Source organism: Neodiprion fabricii, chromosome 2, assembly GCF_021155785.1.
Source record: "Neodiprion fabricii isolate iyNeoFabr1 chromosome 2, iyNeoFabr1.1, whole genome shotgun sequence".
Taxonomy (NCBI): Eukaryota; Metazoa; Arthropoda; class Insecta; order Hymenoptera; family Diprionidae; genus Neodiprion; species Neodiprion fabricii.
The window spans coordinates 41,214,101-41,230,711 of NC_060240.1; the positions used below are offsets into that span (position 1 = coordinate 41,214,101).

The 16,611-nt window shown below is 42.4% G+C and overlaps 3 protein-coding genes across 7 annotated transcripts; 2 read left to right on the forward strand and 1 right to left on the reverse strand.

Annotated features, from left to right (window-relative positions):
* Positions 1-1,768: 1,768 nt before the first annotated feature.
* On the forward strand, positions 1,769-9,297 carry LOC124175292 (tryptophan 5-hydroxylase 1). Of its 2 annotated transcripts, XM_046555375.1 has the most exons (12): positions 1,769-2,506; positions 2,588-2,692; positions 4,371-4,584; positions 4,982-5,085; positions 5,383-5,450; positions 5,531-5,581; positions 6,247-6,345; positions 6,649-6,695; positions 7,026-7,161; positions 7,267-7,393; positions 7,797-8,026; positions 8,098-9,297. In XM_046555375.1, exons 1-12 carry the CDS (start codon positions 2,408-2,410, stop codon positions 8,450-8,452), a joined length of 1,635 nt encoding a protein of 544 aa, XP_046411331.1. In that variant the 5' UTR covers positions 1,769-2,407; the 3' UTR covers positions 8,453-9,297. The 2 variants fall into 2 exon arrangements, with proteins under 2 accessions (XP_046411331.1, XP_046411332.1); XM_046555376.1 differs by lacking the exons at positions 1,769-2,506; positions 2,588-2,692 and adding an exon at positions 2,937-3,116.
* Positions 9,298-9,558: 261 nt separating this feature from the next.
* LOC124175293 (NEDD8-activating enzyme E1 regulatory subunit) lies at positions 9,559-12,577 on the forward strand. Of its 2 annotated transcripts, XM_046555377.1 has the most exons (8): positions 9,559-9,760; positions 9,962-10,126; positions 10,243-10,425; positions 10,506-11,001; positions 11,072-11,205; positions 11,268-11,470; positions 11,548-11,684; positions 11,946-12,577. In XM_046555377.1, the coding sequence occupies exons 1-8, from the start codon at positions 9,693-9,695 to the stop codon at positions 12,174-12,176; spliced, it is 1,617 nt and encodes a 538-aa protein (XP_046411333.1). In that variant the 5' UTR covers positions 9,559-9,692; the 3' UTR covers positions 12,177-12,577. The 2 variants fall into 2 exon arrangements, with proteins under 2 accessions (XP_046411333.1, XP_046411334.1); XM_046555378.1 differs by lacking the exon at positions 9,559-9,760 and having other exon boundaries at positions 9,969-10,126; positions 10,254-10,425.
* LOC124175302 (probable small nuclear ribonucleoprotein Sm D1) lies at positions 11,815-15,565 on the reverse strand. Of its 3 annotated transcripts, none has more exons than XM_046555396.1 (4): positions 15,401-15,565; positions 13,209-13,285; positions 12,873-13,070; positions 11,815-12,703 (listed from the first exon to the last, which is right to left on the reverse strand). In XM_046555396.1, exons 2-4 carry the CDS (start codon positions 13,276-13,278, stop codon positions 12,621-12,623), a joined length of 351 nt encoding a protein of 116 aa, XP_046411352.1. In that variant the 5' UTR covers positions 13,279-13,285; positions 15,401-15,565; the 3' UTR covers positions 11,815-12,620. The 3 variants fall into 3 exon arrangements, with proteins under 3 accessions (XP_046411352.1, XP_046411351.1, XP_046411350.1); XM_046555395.1 differs by lacking the exon at positions 15,401-15,565 and adding an exon at positions 13,841-13,994; XM_046555394.1 differs by lacking the exon at positions 15,401-15,565 and adding an exon at positions 13,503-13,661.
* Between the last annotated feature and the right edge of the window lie 1,046 nt (positions 15,566-16,611).

Sequence of the window (16,611 nt, forward strand, 5' to 3'; positions counted from 1 at the left end):
AACTAATGCGGTTTGACAAGGTCCTTCCCCTAATTCGGCCAATGAAGCACCTCGAAATTGAGTGGTCTCACCTTTCGTACGCTTTTTAATTTTCGGCTGGCTTCCGCCTTCGTTTCTTCAGCACACCTCCGTCCCATCATTCGTGCCGAGGAACGTCGTTGAAAGGATCCTAGTGTTTGCCAACACCGAATGCCCATCATCTTGCGCCTAACCATTTGCCTCCCACCGGCTTTGCAAACGCTAGTTCGAATCGAAGCTCTCTTTAAATAACCAGGAGACTCCTCTCCACTTTCGTTCCATGAATAAAACTCCCCGCTCTCAACGAGTACTATATTGCCTGAGAGAAACCTTGTACCGAATCGCGTACGACCTCCGTCTACCTGTTACAACGAGCCTGAAAAGACTTCACGCAATTTTCTTTATCGTATAAAAATTTATGCCGATTCATCATGCTTATCGAAGTACATGTAGTCATATCTCAGAGTTTCCAGCTACCGACATCGAGTGATAACCACAGGGCCGGTACAGGGCCACCCTTAACATAACACTCGACGAAGTGGGCAGAAGCAGTAAACCGATCTCCGATGCCGGCAGACGGTCCGAGCATCGCCATTCATCTGGACCCGGTCTTGCCGTTCGCTCAGCGAATGAGACGCTCCCCGATGGATGCGGGCCGTAAGTAATTGAAGCAAGGTGAAACAGACACTTCCAGAGATATACGCAGTGTAGCCTGCGACTATCGCCCACACCCCAGACCACGGGTGAGCCAAAGTCTGGTACAGGCGCCTGTCACCTCAAATCCCACGATAATCAGGCCACTGGATGTCGCTTGCGAACTTCGTCTATGACGCTTGTGCCCTGCTGACCATTTTTAATCGGCATGTATTTACGTCACCGTTCCTTTCGATGCACCATATGGATGAAGTGCGTTCTAGCAGCAAGGTAGGTCTGTAAGATCGTTATTTTTCTATTGCAAAACCAAGGGAAACACCCGGTACAACTCGGCCACCTCGACTGCCTCTGGATAGTAGCTGATAGTGGTAAGTGATGGGCTGGCTGGATAATGTGCTGCATCTGCTTTGTGGAGAAGCGGTGAGAACCGATAGGACTCGCTAGGGTAGAGAAGTGGGTTCGGGCTTTTGTTAAGCATTGTCTCTCCTTTTCTCATTTGCTTTCCGTTCTCCTACTCTCGTTCCCCAGCATTTTCTCATACTAAACACACATTCATCCAGAAGACCAATCTCGCAATTTTAGAGCACAGTGTCGTACCGTCTGATGCATTTTCTTTTTTTTTTTTCTTTTCTCGACAAATTACGACGTACTCCCGTCGAATACGTAAGTCAAGTCTGCGTAACGTACGCAACATCGTGACAGCAGAAGGATACGTGGTATATTTCTTGCCGATCAGACGATAATCGTTCCGTCGTCTACATTATTCGTCCGTGGACATATTATGTGCAATGATTAATTGTTCGTCTGGTTCGATCCGGACTGCTGCTCTGGAGTTACGAAAGTTCACGTTTTCACGGACAAAAGAGTGAGTGTGTAACGGTCCGTGTCTGCGAAATTAAATACTATCTTGCAGCGTTATGATACTGCTCGGTTTATAAGCCATGCCAGATGTGCATCAACAATGGTCCCGTACACGACGAATCCAATTAGTAACTCATTTGTAAACGAATTGACGTAACTTGGTCGTGCATTTTATGAAAACGTCTTCTGCAGCAAACGAACAGATAATCTGTCTGAACTCGGTTAAATTTAACAGATTTTCTAGTACCTGTGTTCGACATTAATTAAAGCTGCTCGATAATACAAACTCGACATACTGCTAATTTTTAACAATCGATTATTTCTCCAAAAATCAAAGTTACACTTCTCATTGTTTCAACTGTTTCCGTAATTCGTCGTGAATATTCTCAAGAGGTGAGGATAGAGGTCAGAATTCAAGGACGTCAGAGATTATACAGGGTCTCGCCGCAAGTTTGCCGGAAGGACCGGGAAAGAGGGAGGATAGCGTCCTCAGGAGCAAGAACGAACCACCCCCATAATCCCCGTACTCCTATAGAAAACCGTCTCTGCCAATAGTTGCCCGTCATCCCCTTGCTCAGGGACCAATCGGGAGCCGATGTTGGACGAAGACAGGGAGCGAGGACGCCACGGCGGAGGGGTGAAAAGCTTAAGAAGACCGGAATCGGCTGCAGGGTGAACACTGTCGGTCCTTCCGCAAGAGAGATAGAAGCATCATCCAAGAGTGAGGTTGAACCTGCGTTGCGTTCTTTACCGAGACGTGTTTATCCAAGTAAAATCGAAGATCTCCGATTAAGAACACGTGAAATTTTTCTTTCCTGAGCCTTGCGGCGGCTGCGGATGTCAAATAAAATCCCTACGTGAATACGCAACAGTTATGAGCGGTTCTGGAAAAGGTCTTCTGGGCATGTGGCTCTACAGAAGAGGCCAAGAGTGGGCCATCAAAGAGGGAAGCCCGATGCACAAGGTTCCAGACGTGAGTACATGAAATCGGTGACGAGGGCGACCGTTGATCCTCAGAAATGAACGATCTTCTGATCCGATTATACGTGTCCAGGTCCCGATGACTGAGCGGGACGCAAGTGAGGAGAATAAAAATTCGGTAATCTTCTCACTGAAGAATCAAGTTGGAGGCTTAGCTCGAGCGTTGCAAGTTTTCCAGGTAAGCTGCTTGCCCGCTGATCGAATCAAGTACGTATATCGCAGCCGAACAATTAAGGATCCTAGATTCTTTCTTCTTGAACACGTCGAATCTCGGCAGCGAAACCAACTTTATTCGATTGGAGGATAGGCAAGTGGAGACGGAGGAGAAGCAGGAGTAGAGTGATTCCATATGATAATTTCCCCCTCTGGGAACCAGTCCCACCTTTTAAAGAAACGATAGGTGACCGGTAGGAGCGCGGGAAAATCGTTGCGTCGGGACAGTTCTTCGGATTGCGTGAAACGACACTCACGCTCACTGCTCGTGACATAACGGTCCAGTCTTGAGCAACATTTCAAGTTACTCACTCGACGACACGTGTCTTGCTGCACGGAAATAACAACAAGATCATGTGCAATAAAGGCGTCCTTGTGCATCGGAGACGGTAACATACACTAGTTTCTTTATTCTACCTACGGTATTAGGCTAATTTCCGACGCTTTATAGCATGGGAAGTGAAAATGGAATGCTATCAAGTATCGCGTGTAAAGTCGACGAAAACCAAATTCACCGGTGTTTCACTTTTCACCCCATTAATTAACCAAAAGTCTGAGTGCAGAGTCGAGAGATATTACTTGCGCAAATGTCATAGTGGGATGTGGTTAACTGGTTTCTGCCATAGATTTCTATCAGTCGAGTATTATTTCTCTATTCGATTTGGCACATTTAACATTACCCTACGTTTGGAACACCGTTAACAGCGGGGCCGTAACGAGTTGTGATAAAAATTCTATTTCTACATCGGAAATCTCGTAATTCAACGTACGCGTGTACATTCTAGTGAATATACGCGTTCAACTCCGTTCGGCATTGCAGAAATTAAGATACACGCTGCGAGCATGATATCTCAGAACAACATCTTTTAAACTGAGGTGAAATTCAGATAACACATGCGAGCCGGATGCACAATTTCGAGATTACGAACCAAAAGCTTTTTTTTCATGAATTCGTTCTTGCGCTAATCCGACTCGGGCTAAAAGTAATAATAATTTCAATGAAAATCCTTGAGAGTACGTCAATATTAAGAAATGAAGTGTTAACGGACTTTTATAACATTAGGTACGAGCCATTTTTTTTTTTTTTTTTCTATCCAAATTAGTCTTGATGCTTGTACTTATAAGTGCAGCTCTTGATATAACTATTGCATATTTGTCGCTGCTTCGGTATTGGGACAAGAACTCGTGACTCCGCAAATTCCATTGACTACTTTCATTAAACGAGTAACGAAAGACCTTAACCAAAAAAAAAAAAGAAGGAAAAAAGAACATCTATCCCTATCTTGATGTTCAGTGAATAAAATGAACGCATGCCGCCCTTGACCGCCTAGAAATAACGTGTCCGTCAGTCCGGAGGTTTCGAGCCGTTCTCCTTGAAAACCCGAGTAGAACAAGACAGCAAATGGTTTCTACACTCGATGCTCAACGCACAGCGCATTTTATTCCTAGGTTAACGTGCGGCATGCGTGAAATATCTGTATCGCGCGATCGCGGACTGAGGTTGTTCGTTTGTCAGAAAGAACCGCCAAACCGGGTATTACGAAATGGTACCGTTTTGCGCAAGGCTCCAATTAAAACAGACCGGCCGGGCCGTTAGATCGTAGATTGGATTCCGTTTTAAATTCACATTCACTTCTGTTCAGGACCTAGGCGTCAACGTTGTCCACATTGAGTCCCGTCGATCGGCGCAACGCGGTCCCGAGTACGAAATTCTGGTCGACGTCGAGTGCGACGGAAAAAGGATGGAGCAGCTCATGAGGATGTTGAGTCGGGAGGTGGCCGCGATAAATCTGGCCCAATACGAACAAACAGGAAATATTCCTCAGCCGCCAACCTTGTCGGCTGCCCCGAGCTTCGGTCAGTCGATTCTCATGGCGTCGATGTAACCTTCCCTGTCTCACTATTCGTGTTAGAATTTGATAATTGATCGCGTATTGATCCCCATATTTGGCATTGATTCACGACTCTGATTACTACTTTCATTTTCCCTTCGGGACTTGCGTCCATACATCTTTTCGGGAGTTATATATATATACATGACAGAAGTTCCCTTGAAAAATAAACTTCGTCACGAGACGCGTAAAAGTTGCACCAATTTTATTTCTGTATAGTGAAACAACGGTTTCTCAAGATATTAAAAATGATCAATATTCAAGGCATGAAATCAACTGCGGTTTCGGTAATGCGCGGATCAGAATCGGTTTTTCCCCCGCTTCGATAATAAATCTTCCATGCGAATTTGAGGTCCTTTCAGATTTCAGTGAGGTCGACATGCCGTGGTTTCCGCGCAAGATCGCTGACCTTGATCAAGCTCAAAAGGTGCTGATGTACGGCTCCGATTTGGATGCTGATCACCCAGTGAGTTCATCTGCTTACATACAGAAACTATTTTCGTCTATCCATGCTATTTGTACAACGTTGAGTTCGCCCATTTGCGGAATGGGGTTAGATCGAATGAGTTACAGTACCCACTCGGTCTCAAATTACGCAACAGAAATATTTCTCCGTTCCTGAACCATTTAGGAGATTCTCTTCCGTAACTGCGAGTGCTTTTTGTAAATTTGACAAAAAGAAAGAGCCTGCGTAACAAGAAATATTTGTGACTCTAAATCGCTTCGTGCACTCAATTAATATAATCACGGTCCCCCGTCCTAGGGATTCAAAGATCCAGTATACCGAAGGCGCCGGGAAACATTCGCTGAAATCGCCAATAGTTACAAACAGTAAGTGGTGACGGAGTTGAAACTTTTTTATAATCTGCATTCCAAATTTCCTCTCTTAACCGCTTTGTCTGTTCTCCAAGTGGACAGCCGATCCCGAAGGTGCAATACACTGCGGAAGAAATCAAGACTTGGTGAGTGTGAAATTCTTGGTTTGCATGTGGGTGAAGAAATTGGGCTAACAACGGATTGTGAAAGAACGTGATCTTTGCGAGGAAGCCGAACCGTAAAAAGTTCGCAAACTTGGCAGTATCGTAAAACTCGCCGAGTTTTCACCCGTTTACGTGCTTCTTCCGCGACGAGACCAATCAAATCTTTTTCTACGTTCTTCGACTTTGTCCGGGCACCGCGGAAATTACATCTCTTCAATTCACGACTAGTTTCATTGTATCTATCGTAACTGCACAAGCCGTTTGTTCGACGAGCACAGAGGCCGAAGGGTATATCGAGGTAGGTATAACACTACGGATGGGAGATTCAAGTTCTCACTGAATGCTTCCTTAATTGCCCTGATTTCATCCGCGCGTTCAATCAAGAAACGCGAGGGAAAATACGGGAGTTTGCTCGAAGGGTTGCAGATCCGTAAAAGCGTTTTTCTTGTAAGGACGTTCACACTTGATTCTCGTCTTGATTAAATCAGCCGACGACGCGTATTTCGTTATTCGGTTATATTCCGACTTTCTACCATTGTAGCTTTTGGCAGATATCTTCTCGGCTAGACCGCTCCGTGGCTATTGGATCACAATATTGTCTTTATAATACATGTTTATTTGATAATTCGTAAACTGTGAAATTTCAGGGGCACGGTATTTTGCGAGCTGCACCAACTTTACTTGAAACATGCCTGCAAGGAGTATCTAGAAAACTGGCCGAAGCTGGTCAAGTATTGTGGTTACAGGTAAGATCAAACATTTTTATTCTTTTCATTCCTGCACATACTTCGAATTGATTGTACGGAAAGGTTGTTCAAGGAGGAAATACACAGTAGCACATAGTTGAAGCCTGTGACCACCTTGAGACGCTCGTTTCATGTTCAATCCTTGACAGCTGAAAATTTCGTTTTTTTCAAATTGGCTGGGAAATTCACCTTACGCTATATTCTGAAACAAATTAGTCAGTGCTTTTCATATTTAATTAAGTAGCTTCACGATCAAACCCCTGTGAGTGATGTATTTTGAATGATTTCTTTACCATCTCTCAGAGAGGACAACATACCGCAGCTCCAGGATATCAACGTCTTCCTGAAACGTGAGTTGTGTTCGCCCAGGAACCCGATTTATTATAGCGATTACCTATCGGTCATTGGGTCAAAGGTCAACAAAGGATCTTGAATAAGTTTTGGAAGAGGAGATTTGTCATAAAATGATAACAGAGCTTTTTCGTAGAGCGTTTGATACCCTAGATAAATACGTTCCGGTTTTAGCAGTATACTAATGCGTTGACGAGTTATAAAATTCAAAAGTTTAATAAAAAAGAATTTCGAATATATTTTCGACGTGTATTTAAAAAACAAAAATTGTAGATTTTTTCGATACAATCTACTATTTATACTACGTGGCTATTTTACGTTATTTTCAGGAATGACTGGGTTTCAACTACGCCCAGTTGCGGGATATCTTTCGCCGAGAGATTTTCTGGCTGGTTTAGCATTCCGAGTCTTTCATTGCACTCAGTACATCAGACACTCTTCGGACCCTTTTTACACCCCAGAACCGTAAGAACTCTCCGTTTTTCGTCTCTGGTCCAATCAAGAAAATGTCCTGGTTACGAACCTTACCAATTAATCCGACTTCTTTTTCCTCTCATTTTTGTATCGTAGGGATTGCTGCCACGAACTTTTAGGACACATGCCACTCCTCGCTAACCCAAGCTTCGCCCAATTTTCCCAGGAACTCGGTCTGGCGTCACTTGGAGCTGCCGACGAGGACATCGACAAGCTAGCAACCGTGAGCAGTTTCATTCAATTTTCAGTGAACCACAGGATAACGATAATAACACTATGCACAGTAGCACATAGTACAAGTCTATGATAGCCTTGAACCGCTCGTTTGATGCCTGCAAAACTTGGAGCGTGGATCTTGTGTCCGTAAAACAATAGATCGGATTCTTCGTTGTAGAATTAATTACGACTCGCGTAACTCTCAACACGGAGATCAATCGTTTCACCAAGATGAATGACTCACCGACTTTGCAATATGCGGCATCGTAGATCGATGCTCTGTTCCATTAAGTCAGTTCATCTTTGTACAGTGTTTTTTTTTTCTCTTGTATCCGTCAAGTTGCGGCGGCGGTGTGCACAATACAGTACGTGCCGAAAAGGAATAGAAAGTGTCACGTTTTGATTCGCAGCTCTACTTCTTCACGGTCGAGTTCGGCTTGTGTAAACAGGACGGCACTCTCCGCGTTTACGGTGCGGGGCTTCTGTCCTCCGTAGCGGAGCTGAGGCACGCCGTTAGCACCCCCGAAAAAACCTTCAGATTCGAGCCGGACGTTACCTGCAAGCAGGAATGCATCATAACGGCCTTTCAGAACGCCTATTACTACACGGAGAGCATCGAGGAAGCGAAGGAGAAGATGAGGTATGACGCCGCGGGTAACCCGAGCGAGGAACCTAGCTGTGAGAAAGACAAGTTTTATTCCCGTTTTTCAGAGCCTTCGCTAATCAGATCCAACGCCCGTTCGGCCTACGTTACAACCCCTACACTCAGTCCGTCGAGGTTTTGACGGATGCGCAGAAGATCACGGCTCTCGTCAGCGAACTGCGCGGCGACCTCTGCATCGTCTCGAATGCTTTGCGCAAGATTCACGAACAAGACGAGACGGTCGACGTCGAGAGGATCACCAGTCTTCTCACCCAGGGGATCGACGTTCCCCAAGAATCATCCGATAGCGATGAGGACGACAGGAGCCCCAACGTCGACGAGCCTCGAGGAGGCCGGGATGATCAGAATGAAACCGACGCCGAGTTTCACCCGCATCTGAACCTTGCTTCGCGGCAGCGCTAAGCGACCTTTCCATACTCACTGCAGCCCGTTGACAATTTTATTCCTGTCTGATTGATGTATTATTTATTTCGCATGTCAGCGCTTTGAGCTAATTCTATAATGCATAAATATATTGCGTATAATTGTAAGTTATGATAGTATCTGGAGTTTTTCGTCGATTTTCGAAACACGACCGGGCAGATTGTCAAAGTTAGAGTGCTAGAATCATACGTTCCTCAAGATCGAATCGATGTCCGATCGTTGATGAAAAATTCCATATGTTATAACAGCGTAGAAAAAAATGGCACCACTGCATACAAACGAATCTCTGTGTCTGATGATAAATAAATCAGACGTGTGTTATTACATGTATATCGAACAATATCGTTGTATCCATGAATCAGGCGTTAATAGAGTCGCGATGTAGTAAACTATTTAGTAATAAATGCAATGGGTTTCAGTGTGGAAATAATTTTCATTTCGTTATTTCTATTCGTTGTACGCTCAAAAATGTCGGAAAAATGTATATTCTGTTATTTTCGTAGCGAGCATCAAGGGGTCATCGATTGAAAACAAAATTAGATCTTTTAGACCATTACAAGAATGAAGAGTTATTAATGTGTCAATTTTTCTTCCTCCAATCGAATATTACGTAGTGCAACTCGTGCGACGATGAGACGGTATTTTTGAATCATTGAAAATGGATATTCATCCAGCAACGAGTGAGTTAAGAATTATAGGCACAGATAGTCACTTTGTGTGTAAGAATTAAGAATGAAATCAGTTTACTCTACATAATATGCAAAGTTTACGAAATATGTGTTGTGTGCTTTCCAATAAATACTGTCAGTTCGACTTGCAACCAACTTCATGTAAGTTAAGTTCGTTTATTATTTTCTTTATTTCCTTTATTTCTTCATATATTATAACATCTATTTTCATCATCCACCAGTTTTCGGAAAATAAACAGCAAAAATAATCATCCGATCGGACAGTATACATTTATCTAACCATTTTTCTTTCGACAAATGATTTACTGTTAGACAACTCCGTTGTTGCCTTCAACAATTCGCAGCGGCATTCCCGCGCGTCAAATTCAAATTTTCAAATTCGAACGTGACGTTCGCCGTCCATCTGACCGGGTTGTCGCAGTGGCCAAAAAGTAAGTGATCTGCCACTTCGACGTTTCGTTTATCACCAAATGATTTTACAAAGCGAAATTGAACCAAAGTCAGCAGCGGATTAATTAGATGTACGCGAAATGGCATCGCCAAGCCCGAAATCGCCTGAACAATCCGAGAGAACGAGAAAATACGACCGTCAACTAAGGTGAGGTTATGTTTATCGCACGATATTTCAGGTTATGCCTAAAATGAATTATGACTTCTATCCTGTGGCTCAATTTGGTAAAATGTAAACTCGCCTCTGATTCATATGTACGAATTGCTCGGTAAATGTGCACATTTTACTGAATTGAGAAGCAGCATCTCTCGGATGATCCTTTAAATAAGTCATCGCTTCAAATAACAGATTATGGGGGGACCACGGACAAGCTGCCCTCGAAGGAGCCCACGTCTGTTTGATAAATGCAACCGGGCTGGGTACCGAGATCTTGAAATCCCTCGTCTTGCCTGGTATTGGGGCATTCACAATAATCGACAGCAAGAAGATCAGCGACGATGATATTGGAGCGAAGTCAGTCCCTCATTCAATTATTTGTTTGTATTTTCGATGCTAAGATTAAAGTTTGGTCACTCCAGGGAATGCGTGATACAGTAAACATCGCATTGTAATTAATATAATTTCATCAGTTTTTTTCTAGATTCAGAGAGTGTTGGAAAATCAAGGGCAGAAATAGCTACTCAAGTTCTTCTTGAACTAAACTCCGATGTACGTGGCGATTACGTCGACGAGGGCCCTGAGCAAATCTTATCAAATAGCCCAGACTTTTTCAATAATTTCACCGTCGTTATCACTACTGCACTCCCAGAGAAGTATGCATCAATATTTTGCTACCTTTTTTTTTGAAGTAATGATCATCATCCATATTTTTACTATATCTTGTTGCCTCCAGGAGTCTAATTCGCTTGTCAAAAATATTGTGGGATCTGGACATCCCGTTGATAGTCTGCCGAAGCCTGGGCTTTATCGCGTACATGCGAGTTCAGACCAGAGAACATACTGTGATAGAAACTCACCCGGACAACGAGACACCTGATTTGCGATTGGACAATCCGTTTGAAACATTGAAAAATCATTTTGATTCAATAAATTTGGACGAACTGGACCTGAAGGATCACACTCACGTTCCATATGTTGTGATTCTGTACAAATACCTTGAAAAGTGGATATCTGAGAATGGGGATGTACCAAAAAATTATAAGGAAAAACAGCAGCTAAGAGATATGATCAGGAGTGGTATTAGAAAAGATGAGCACGATAATCCTATTGACGAGGAAAACTTTGAGGAAGCAATCAAAGCTGTTAATACCAGCGTTGGTCGTTACGAGGTACCTCCCAGCGTCATGGAGGTCCTGAATGACGATTGCTGTATAAACCTTACTGCCAAGGTAGTATCGTTTCTTTTTTGTTTGAGCACTTCGACACATTTCGGACAAAACATAATGATGAAAATTTTAGAGTAAACCTTTTTGGATTATCGCGAAGGCTGTAAAAGACTTCATGGAGAATGATGGTTCAAATTCATTGCCACTCAAAGGTGCTGTACCAGACATGACGGCAGATACAGAAAAATATATATCCCTGCAACAAGTGTGAGTGTACGTGAATTTAATGTAAGTGCCGAACGGACATCTCAATGTATAATAAATTTCAGGTATCACAAACAAGCCGCAGCAGATGCGGAAGCAGTTTGGCGAAGAACAGTCCATTTGCTCAGACAGATTGGTCGCCCCTCGGATGCGATAACAGAAAAAGATGTCAAGTTATTTTGTAGACATGCTTCTAACATTTACATTCAAAGGGGATCCTGTATAGCGGATGAGTATGATCCAAAAACTGTGGATGCCAGCGAAATGGGTACGCCTTACTTTCATTTCATTCATATTTTACTTTCAGCTGTATATAGCTCTTGTAAATAATGTTGACTCTTTTAGCTCAAAGTCTAGAAAATCCTGAAAGTATGATGGTGTACTACGTGGTACTCAGAGGGATCGAAAAATTCCAGGTGGAATACAATTCGTATCCAGGCGAATTCGACGATCACGTTGAACCAGATATTGTGAAACTTAAGGTACTATTTCAAAGCCTAGCGTAGAGCAAAGTTACAATTTGTAAATAGTAGAGTATGTTTCAACTAGCGATAACTGTACTTATCACATTTGGGATGTGTGGGAACAGAATTGGGATTAGATCCAAGTATATTCTGTATAATCGTGTAATTCTGATTCTCAACAACACAGGAATTTTCAAATCTGTTTTTAGGGCCACCATACCAATAGGAACAAAGCTTTCATAATATGTAACATATTTCTACGTTTGTATGTGTACTCAGGCCTGTATTTCAAAATTGCTGATGGAGTGGGGTTGTGGGCCATTGGCAAAGGATGACTACGTCCATGAATTTTGCCGTTACGGCGGATCTGAACTACATTCGGTGTCGGCGTTCTTAGGAGGGCTAGCTGCGCAGGAGACTATAAAATTCATAACTAATCAATTCAAGCCGATCCACAACACTTTTATATACGACGCGGTAACGTCAAATTCGGCTAGTTTCTTTATTTGAATAGTAATAGAAAACTTGCAATACTATCGCGTAATACTATAATCACATAATCATGAAATAAAATTCACTATTTCCATACAACTTGGCTAAGCATTAAATTACCTAGTCTGTAACACACGCCAAAAGATTAATGAATATCGTTAAATTAAAAATACGAAAATGCTTTTGTGTATAAAAAAGATTTGATGATTGTTCCTGACAAAAAAAAAAAAAGAATTTCATTTTATTATTACGTCAGATAAGGCTTACAGGCTAACTTCATGTCTGTGAAATATCAACGTTTTTATCGAACTTAAACTAGAATGCATTGGTATTAGACTTGTTTAAGAATATAAAACGTTGGTCAGTGGTGTAATTCACCGAGGTGCGTGGGAAGAGAAATCGCAGAATACAACACCTCGTTACGTTTCTCAAAAATCATCAATGGATCAACTATTTCAAACACTATCGCCTGCCTCTTCCTCTGCCACGACCTCCACGTCCACCTCTAGCGCCACGTCCACCACGGCCTCTTCCACGAGCCGCACCTAGTACAGAAAAACAAAGATTAGAAATCATCGATATGTATTAGAATACTATTGCAAAGTCTGGATTGAAAGTGTCGAAAATTGAATCAAGGAAGATTAGTCACAGAAAATACTAAAACATAAATGAAATTGATCATAAAGGCTGCAAAACTTGAATGACTATAAGGACCTCGTGCGGCTTCTTTCTTCTTTGCTTTAGCCTTGGGCGTGTCATCGATAAGCAGAGTTTCCAAGGGAAGGGAATCAGGCAGAATGTAGTATCGAATGTTGTTTCCCCTCAAACTCAACGTATCGAGTTGTACAGGGTCTCTGTTTTTTATCGTCATCTTCACAGTTTTTAAGTGGGTGTTCATGGCCACATCCACACCTTAAAAATAAACGTTTTTGTCATGCATCTGCAAAAACTATTTCACTTGGAGACAAAAGAGAAGCGGCCTGCTCTATACGCTATTCCAACTGTGATTTGATTGTGTCAAGTCAAATGGCATAGGTTATGTTTACAAACCTGTGATAGTTCCGTGAACTTGGGTGCCATTTTTCAGTTCTATCGTAACCGTCTCATGGCTGAGTTTCATCAAAAATCTGAAACACGAAATATCCCAATTAATCCAGTGTCTTTTCACTCATTGCATTAATGGTATTCGTAACGTAATTGCAACATCACTCATAGAGGCAGGTTAGGTACGGGATTTAAATCAGTATCTACAATCACACGGTAGTTAAGAAAAAAAAACTATCCGAATTTATAGCAATCTAAAACTTCGATCGACGGAATGATTAATTATCGGCAAATTTTTACCTCACTAATTTCATGATGCCGATGGATTTTTCGTATAAAAATTCACAAGCACCGGCAAACCATAAACATCGTTTCAACGGCCGAAGTTCGGCGGGCTGGACGCGTTGAAAGCAGCGCCACTCGATGAACACGGATTTTCCGACAAACTGTACTTTGTGTCTATATTCACGGAGTAACAAGTTCGATTCGACAATTAAGTCACGCCAAATTTGGTTTGAAAATCGAATTTTGTATCGAATTATATGTACACAGTTCTGAATATCGTCTACACAGAATTGTCGATTGTACAATTTTCGTGAGATACCAATTCATACATCTTAATTTTCTCAAACGTTTACCTTACGTATCCAGTTTCCAAAAGTTGATGAGGTATCTCGCAGAACGTTGGAAAATCAATTTTGTTATTTGACGATATCCATGATACGCCCACACAAGTGTTTTTTCAACTTTATTTCGATTTCCCTTGATGCGTGAAGTTGTACAAGGGTCATCAACGCATAACTCTTCATATGCCTGTATGTATTATGTATATACGAGTTGTTGTAAACATCGTGGATATCATTAATCGTCGAGGAGTATTTAACTCAAGTCACTCACGTCGCTACTCACTACTAATTGATGTGCTTGTTTTTCTCTAGACGAACTCATCTGCACGCTCGACGAAGAACTACCTACGGAAGGTTACACATATTGTCATAAGCCCGGTTGAGTTCGGTGCACGCGATGTTTTGCCACAAATGGCCACGGCGTATTCCATCTGCACTCACCCTGCACTTACTAATCACGATAAAACGCAGGTATTATGCCAACGTACAACATACGTATATGCATTGCACATCATGCGTTATACGTATCCATCCAAGGGGAGAAATTAGATAAGTTTATTGCAAGTTGTCGATCGACAGATGATTATCGTCCGTGTAAGTGGCTACGCAGCTTGTGTGCTTTACGCTGCTGTATAAGACGTACACATCAGACTTATTATCCATAATATTTATATTAGGCAAGCGTTAGTCCTGCATAATTTCATCGTACGGAGATCGATCACAATACCTACTATTAGGTAGGTCGTAGAGCTTTTCGTTCAATGCTGTTTAATATATATCTGATAAGCTTTTACAAATATTACGAGCTTACGTACATAATGTTAACCGCCAACTGTTTCCCACGTTCTGATTTCAACGAAAATTAATCAATGAGTATAACCATATATCTATACAAGTCATGTTAATTAACATACGTCCTACGCTATTATAAATCCGTGAAATTGAAAGTGTAAAATTAGTGTAAAATATTGTGAACCCAGATTCGCGAATCGCGGCACTTAATACATTATTTCATTTGCCGTCTATTACAGAGGTGATCGCGTATGCAAAACGCGTCTGGATTTTAAACATCGTATTGGAATAACAAAACTTGCGCGTAAGTGGTCGCGTACATCGTCGATGAATCATGTATGAAAGCGAGAGGTGGGGAGGCGAAGAATGACTCGGTGTATCCCGACAAACTAACTTGCACCTTATATGCATAGGCACAATAATACAACGTATTTCCAACCATTATTGTTCTCGATGTTTATCCAGCTTTATTACATGCCTCCTTAAAGGCCTCCCGCTTTACGTGTACCATAAACGTGGACTCTCCTTCATTCTGGTCCTTCACCTTTACCACAAAAACCGTCGGCTTCGTTTACCCATGGTTCCTCGACGTCCGTTAGCTGGTTAGAATTATTCCAAAAACTTGTTTACGAGTACCTACATTGACGGTCGAAATTTCCGTATTTTTATTACCTCGGTATAACTGCGTATGCGTTTATACATGTATACGGAGAGCCGCAAGTCATTGGAGAGTCCGGCGCAGTGATCTCGATACGTTAATTTTTTTTCTTTCTTTTTTACCTTTCTTACTTGAGGTTCTCTAATCACGTCTACCCAGAATCGCCAAGGCGTACGGCTGTGACAATGATGTCCCGACGGTCTCACGCTGATGTGACGTCATCGTCTACGTCAGCAAAATCCTCGAGGGGGCCTTGAGGCCCGATCGGAGTCGCTGCCGCATCCGGAGGCACGCACCCACGTCAAACGATACAGCGCGTGAAAAGAATTCTAGCGCAGGATAGGTGGGGGGCTCGGATAAAACGATAAATGGATACACCGATTTTTGCATATTGTACAGTCGTGCGAAAACTCACTGCAATAGATCACACGCTTTATCTCGGCAAAGCATTATAATTTTACACAAATTGGAAATTTTAAACATTTATTACAAGCTAAGCGAAAAAAAGGAATTTTGTATCCAGGATCGGACGTTTTGTTTTTTTTTCTCGTACAGGTTATACCATAATATAAATACTGCAGCGTATTATCTACAATACGATGTTGTTGAATTTCAAATATTTTCACACGATGGCGAGCACGTCCCTTGTGTAAAAATACAATTTCTAATTTGGAAAAGTAAACTTTATCAGCGCAGAGTACGCAGCGTGGTTTGCCTCTGTAAATAGCTTCCCTCCGGGTTGACCTTCTGCGTACGTTATACAATTAGCTGTAATTATCCGCGGGCTACCAAGGGACATCGCAAAGTTACACCATTAAGAATAATGTCATTATACCTATACCTAGGGAAGTTGGTTTATGTTTACATAGACGTAGCCATGTGGTACATACACGTTCCCGCGAGCAAGTTGCAAATTACATATACGGCGACAGGTCCACGTAGCCGTAGCGGACGCGACTTACGTGGGTACCCAGAGTCGCAGGGACACAAATCACACATTTGCGCTGATCCAGAGACCTGTGGACACTTGAACTTTGAAAAATAATTCAAAAATTAAACTCGTTACAGGAAACAGAAGTCCAGGTAAAGTGGATTGGATCTTTTTCCAACTCATTCGTGCTTTCTTCTTTCGTTATTTCATTCCATTCTCCAAACCTGCTTCCCCGTTCCAGGCCTTCAAATTTCTCGTCATCGTCGCACAGGGCGCTGAAAGCATACGCGTAACATACGCGACATCGGACGACGATCATTCGATTCCGAGCTCTCCGAGCTACCAATTCCGCTCGTAATTTCGTGCAATTACCATCGGCAAATCCCGGCCTCGGCGTAAATC